This window comes from Labrus bergylta, chromosome 18, assembly GCF_963930695.1.
Source record: "Labrus bergylta chromosome 18, fLabBer1.1, whole genome shotgun sequence".
In the NCBI taxonomy this organism is placed as follows: domain Eukaryota; kingdom Metazoa; phylum Chordata; class Actinopteri; order Labriformes; family Labridae; genus Labrus; species Labrus bergylta.
The window spans coordinates 23,081,095-23,087,672 of record NC_089212.1 but is presented as its reverse complement, the minus strand read 5'-3'; the positions used below and the strand labels follow the sequence as shown (position 1 = coordinate 23,087,672).

Here is a 6,578-nt window from a genome sequence, read left to right as displayed (position 1 = left end):
CGTTGGAGAAGAGAAAAGCGGTGGTTGTTGTGTTTGGGATGATGCCTGGGTAACCTTCTGCTGTCACATGAACGCTGTGGAGCTGTGCAGCTTTTGCAGGGACCGCATCTTGTTGTAATCCAGCTCATGGTCGGCTTCGGGGTGGAGGGGGGGGGGAATTAATTTGTGCACCGATGATGCACTACTCAAACTGGCTTGTCGGCGTGAAAAACAGGGCAAGCCTCCGAAATGCGTGCAAAACACCCCCGAACAGCGACTGGAACAATAGGGGAAATGTTGTGGACGTGAAAAACAACAACCCGGGGACGAATGAAAAGACGTCCGAGCGGAATATCGCGCAGCACCTCTGGAGAAAAGGTAAAGATGCTGAAATTAAAACAGCTGTAAAGTCATATTCGCACTAAATAAATGGGCCTGCAGCCAGATATTCTGCTACATTTGCATTTTTTTTTTTCTAACACAGCAGGGTTTAACTGAGCTGTCTTGTTCGTTTTGATTTGGGGGGGTGGAGGGGGGAATAAATGGTCAAGAAAGAGTGAAACATGCAGCCGGAGTTTTGAGTTTCCTGCTCGGGTCAGAGGGCGAAGGCGTGCTCCGTTACCAAGGCGACGGTCAGCGCTAACAGGGCAGGCTAACGGCAGAGCTAGCAGCGTCCTTTAGAACCACCGCGACACTCCTCCGGTTCACACGGCTCGCTTTGAAGTGTGTTGTTCGGTAACATACGGGACTGATAATCGAGTTGAATGCGGCGGAGGAGGAAGAGGAACGCAGTGAGAGGTCAGAGTTCAGAGTGATGACAGGACTGAAAGGTGCTCTCTCTCACACACACACACACACACACACACACACACACACACACACACAAGCGTCGCCCTCCAAAGATTTGTTTAGCTGTTTTAAATGTAAACAATCTAAAAACTGACGTCGATTTGAAATGTGTCGAGTTTAAAAATGTTTTTATTTTTATTTTATTATTTTTTGCGTTGATAGAATCGACAAAAAAAACAGTTTTTCATACTCTGACTTTTCGCTTCACGGTTGCTAAGCGACAAGTATTAACTGATTAAAGCGGTTACATTTATTTATTTTATTTATTTTATTTATTTTATTTATTTTATTTATTTTATTTATTTTATTTAATTATCTTGTCAATATTTGCATTTAGATGCTTATTCTTATTTTTTTAACCAAAAACAAACTAATTAAAAATTTTCTCTGAACTGGCAATAATTTACTGAGGATGTCTTTATACTGAATTTATTGAGTTTTTGGATTTTTGATCAAACAAAAAAAGACATCTAAAATGTCAGCTGGATAGGGGGAATTATATGGAGCCCCTGAAGTCCCCAAAATATTTTGCACAAGTTAATACCATGTGGGAACAAGTTATTATGTTGTGCATACAAGTTAATATCTTGTGAGCATAATATAATTGTCTTGTGCACACAAGATTTATTTTCTTACTTTTGGGACTTCAGGGCCTCCGTAGAATTGGGGTGTGGGGGTTGTCTTTCTTAGAACAGCTGAAGAGAGACGGGACATTTTGGAAGCAGAGAGTCGGGCATGACATGCAGCAAAGGGCTGGAGTCGGATTCGAACCCATGGCTGCTGCGATGAGGACTACAGCCACTGTACATGGAGTACGCAACATAACCATGACTAGGCTGTAGGGGTGCCCAAGAGGGGGCATTTGTAAGACTGATTTACAGTCATTTTAAGAATAGACTGGTAGATCAAGTGCTAATAAAAATGATTGACTGCACCCCTTTTAGACATGAATCAGAATATCCTGAAACCCTATCCCAATAAAAGTATCGGGGGCATCAATGTCCATTGGGGCTGTCCCAGTTTGGCAGACATGATTTCCCTACAGATTATGCCGACTTGTTTTTGTTCTGCTGTTGGGCTACTCATTATTCTGATCTGATATTATGATTTAGAAAAAACTTGTCCATGATATTGTGCATTTTGTCAAGACTTTTTTTCATTCTCGTTCAGGCTACAAAATCATCAAAAAGATCGGCGAGGGAACATTTTCCGAGGTGGTGAAAACTCAGAGCCTGAAAGATGGAAAGTTCTACGCATGTAAAACCATGAAGCAGACTATAAACAGGTGTGTGTTCTGCAACAAGCCGGCAATCAGACGTGCATCAGACCCTGTTCGCAGACCCTTGAAACTTGAGTCAGAAGCTTGACACCCTGTTTGCTTTAAGTTCCCTATAAGATGTCAGCGTACTCCACCCTTTGACCTCGTAGTGATGAGGTCACAATAGATGTCACTGCTTGAAATGCGAGTTGTCAGTGCACTGGTTCTAACATGACAGAGCACTTTAAATCTGTGCAACCTCTCATATGGTACAATGTTACCGCCGTACAAACTGTGACAAAGAAATGGACCTGTTGTTTCTCATCCTCAATGGTTCAGGTGAACAAAGCAGATATGAAATCTGACGGCGTGATTGACTTTAAAAATATGTAATCAGCTTTAAACAAACATCATCTGCTCTCTTTGATCAAGTCTGGAGCAGGCCAACAACCTGCGGGAAGTCCAGGCTATGAAGAGACTGAGCCCGCATACAAATATCATCCAGCTCCATGAACTGATTTTGTGAGTGTTGTCTGTTTTGAAGTTCATTTATTGCCCTCGAGCTGGTTTCACTTGGGATGTCATTACTAACCTAATCCAATATTTCAGTGACAAGGAAACTGGAACAGTGTCTTTGATTTGTGAGCTGATGGAGATGAACATCTATGAGTTCATACAAGGTCAGTCATAAAGTAATATTATGATGAACTGGAACTTGAACATAAAAAGTCTTACTTTAAAGTGAGTTCAAAGGTGATACCAGTTCTTTATTCTTACAGGGAGAGAAACACCACTGCCTGACCATACAGTAAAGAACTACATGTACCAGCTTTGCAAGTCCCTTGAACATATGCACAGGTATTTATTAACAAGCTTCAGTTCACATAAAGTGATAAAATAATATATAAAACATTAACTTTTTTCATTTCAGCTGTGGGATCTTTCATAGAGACGTGAAGCCCGAGAACATCCTCATCAAAGTGAGACACATCACATCGTCCTCTCCTGTAATATTGGTTTTCTGTTTTTTGAGTCACACACACTTAAAAGTACTTTTGTGCAACTTGCAGCAAAGCGGTCTGAAGCTGGGCGACTTCGGCTCATGTCGGAGCGTGTACTCCAAGCCCCCGCACACGGAGTACATCTCCACACGCTGGTACAGAGCCCCCGAGTGCCTCCTCACCGACGGATACTACAGCCTCAAGATGGACATGTGGAGCGCTGGATGTGTCTTCTTTGAGATCATGAGGTATACCTCACCATGGGGAAGGACCCAACAGTTGTTTGAGAGTTACAAATGTCATGTACAGTAAATGTTGGAGCTATTTAATTGTTGTTAGAATTAGTTTTTGTATTTAGTTTACTAAAATTTGGGTGGTGTTGTTTATTTAATTATTCTACACGTTTTCTTAATTTAGAGTAGATTTTGGGTAATATTAATTTAGTAAATTTAGTTTTGCAGTTTTCCCATGGTGCATCACTTGTCATTTGATTATGTTTGATATTAGTTTATTTAGATTTTTTTTTGTTTTAGGACAAAAAGCCACTACAGTAAATATGTATGTTGTGTGTTCCAGTTTGAATCCTCTCTTCCCTGGGACCAACGAGCTGGACCAGGTCGCCAAGATCCACGATGTGTTGGGGACTCCAGATCACGGCATCCTCAAAAAATTCAAGCAGTAGGTGTCGCTTCCTTTATTAGTTGTGTTTTTATTGTTTGAATTTTTTTTAAAAAAGACTTCTCATGGTGTCTTAATGTTTGGCAGGTCCAGAGCGATAAACTTCAACTTCCCCCCTAAAAAAGGCAGCGGCATCTCCCGGTTAGTCCCTAATTGCCCGGCTCCAGCTCTGTCTCTGCTCTATCAGATGCTCGCCTATGACCCGGATGAACGCATCACTGCAGAAACCGCCCTGCGACACACATACTTCAGAGAAATCAGGTGCGCAGTGCAAATAGGTCTTGTTGCTGTCTGTCTCCTGTCTTTTGAATTTTTAAGTCTTACTTGCTCCGTCTCCCCCATCCTCAGGCTGGCAGAGAAGAAATCAGGACCTCTTCACAGACTGTCAGACACTATTGATGGAGTAGATGGTAGTGGGACACACAACTCCTTAGACCACATCTGGCGTCCAGCCAGAGTTGGAAAACAGCTGAGGGGAAGACACACGAGGCAAACGCCTTTAATGAGCGTGAGTCGAGAAGTGAAATGTCCAAAGGTCTTCAGGTCCACAGTAAATGTAAATGTAAATCCAGGTCCCCACATCTAACCAGCTCTTTCTTTTACAGCACAACATGAAGCATGTAGCAGAGACCCTCATCAGAAGGAACATCCCCCATTATCCCGCGGAGCTGCCCAAGCTCAACATGGTAGTTCCAGGACCGCAGATCTCCTTCCCTGCCTCCACGATGCCTGTGTTCCCGGTCACCCACCGGGGCACGCTGCCAATCATCCCGTCAAAAAAGTGCCAGTCGAGGTTGGCCAAGGTAACCGCAGGAGAGCTACACTGACATCCGCCTTTCTATTTCTCTGAATCATTCAGTCATTTAGGCCTCCTGGGAGTCACATTAACCAGGAGCACTGAGCAGATCAAGTAAAGCTTTTTTTACTCTCCATGTTCTTTTAGGAAAACAAGAGAAACATGATATTTACAGAATCTAACATGTGCTTCAGTAGTGTTTTCTTAAGGGCTTCTTTGGCATTCAGGCTGCATTTCCTCTCCCCACAGCCCCGGGATGAGTCACACCGTGCAGCTTTCAAGACCTACTGCATGCCACCGCTGGATAGGAAACATGGAGGCTACTGAGAGCCAAAGACAGGGTTTGGTTCAGATTCACCTCTCGGAAACAGGATGGACCAGATAAACAGATTGTTAGGAGGACAATGTCTGGACAGGCCTGATGTCGGAATCTGTAAAGCAACACAAACATACAAAGGAAGACCGCCAAGCCTGTCAAGAGAAACTGATGAACCGTCACTGTAATGATCTGTAAAACCAACAATAACAGAGTCTGTCGTATTACGTTGGATTGAGTGTGTTATTTCCTCAGTTTTACTTGAGCCAGTCTGGTGGAACATGTTTACATCGGTTTAGAAATATACTTCAGTCTGAGCATACTATACAAGATAAGCAATATGTGGTTTTCTTTTGTGAACAGCTGTTTACCAGAGCTGAAAAAAATGGTCTAAATAATTTGGTAAATGCATTAATACTCTTGGGGGGGAAAAACAGAAAGCATTGTAAAAGCAGGCAGACCTCATGGACTTGTTCTGGTTGTATTGTGTCATGCTCTTGGGATCTCTTTAGGAACCGGTCTTGACTTAATACGTTCACCTCCCTTCACTGTGATGCACTGTAAAGGTCACATGTTCATTGATGTTTAAGTTGGCAGAATGAGAACACATGTATGTTATTGTAGTTGACATGTGAGGTACATTTTGACACATTTCATATGAACAAAAAAAAACCCAACAGGAGGATTTAAGAGTAACAGAAAAAAATAAACATTACAGGGGATAATAACGTCCTCGAGGGGCGAAGTCAAAGTCCAGAGACCTGGATCCATACTACTCTTTGTGAGACCGCAACAGTGATTTCTGAGTCCTGCCACACAGGCAGATTCTCAGTCTGAAATGTTGAAAAATACACAGTGCAGTTTAAACTGTGATTTTGATTCAAAGTCACAGAGCACTAAAGAGGAAACACCTTAAAGCAGGTTGAACTTCTTTGAACAGGCCCAGAGTCCAGTTCAGAGAACTCCTGAAGACAGACTCATCTGCTTTAGTCTTCCAAAAGGTGAACAGCAAAAAAAAAAAATGAAGTGCTCCTAAAGGAAATATTTTCAAGGCCTTTGGTCCAACTCTTATCAACATGAAAGGCCCAAAATAATTCCCCTTTTAGATAAACTTTGTAAATGTAAACATCTGCTTTTTAACAGTCAGAAAATGCAGATTTAATGAGAATTGTTTTTAATGTTTGTTTAAGATTTAGTGTGACCCGTCCCCTCTCCTCACTACCTGAAACTGTGGCTTTAAAGAAAGCACAGCGTCCTTCAGAGCTCAAAGCTCTTTAGATTTACCCGCTGAGCCGTGTGTGAAGGTTACACAAAATACCCCTGAAATAAATGTGACGCATCAATTGAATGATGTCATCACTGAACCTGCACACGACTTCAGATTGTTAAAGAATGCCGATGTCAGGACTGAAAAATGTTGAAACCTATTCATAAAAATTTGTGATCTTTAAAAATAATAATAAAGTGGGAATTCTTTAATTTAATGCAAATAAAAATATACTCATTTGCTTTGCCAACCAGTCGAGGTCACTGAATCCTTCAACAATGATTGTTTATCAAACAGAAATAAAGCTCATGATTCATGCAGCTGTGTCAAAAGGCAGACTCTTGTGTCCTCGTGAAATCCTTCTGGTGTGTTTTCTTACTAAATTCCTTAAAAGGAAGAAAACTGCAGGATATAAAGTTCCATGGAAAATTAGC

At 41.8% G+C, this 6,578-nt stretch overlaps 1 protein-coding gene across 2 annotated transcripts; it reads left to right on the top strand.

Annotated features, from left to right (window-relative positions):
- The first annotated feature begins 21 nt into the window (after nt 1-21).
- LOC109994579 (MAPK/MAK/MRK overlapping kinase) lies at nt 22-6,464 on the top strand. 2 transcript variants are annotated; one of them, XM_020647983.3, is made up of 12 exons: nt 22-357; nt 1,999-2,113; nt 2,519-2,608; nt 2,696-2,766; nt 2,866-2,944; nt 3,018-3,066; nt 3,157-3,335; nt 3,664-3,765; nt 3,853-4,026; nt 4,114-4,273; nt 4,371-4,568; nt 4,811-6,464. In XM_020647983.3, the coding sequence occupies exons 1-12, from the start codon at nt 174-176 to the stop codon at nt 4,886-4,888; spliced, it is 1,479 nt and encodes a 492-aa protein (XP_020503639.1). In that variant the 5' UTR covers nt 22-173; the 3' UTR covers nt 4,889-6,464. The 2 variants fall into 2 exon arrangements, with proteins under 2 accessions (XP_020503639.1, XP_020503641.1); XM_020647985.3 differs by lacking the exon at nt 22-357 and adding an exon at nt 525-809.
- Nucleotides 6,465-6,578: the final 114 nt, after the last annotated feature.

Coding starts and splice junctions, on each gene's coding strand:
- LOC109994579 (XM_020647983.3), top strand. CDS start 174: ATGATGCACTACTCAAACTGGCTTGTCGGCGTGAAAAACAGGGCAAGC. Junction 358..1,998: donor GCAGCACCTCTGGAGAAAAG/GTAAAGATGCTG, acceptor ATTCTCGTTCAG/GCTACAAAATCATCAAAAAG. Junction 3,067..3,156: donor CCGAGAACATCCTCATCAAA/GTGAGACACATC, acceptor TGCAACTTGCAG/CAAAGCGGTCTGAAGCTGGG.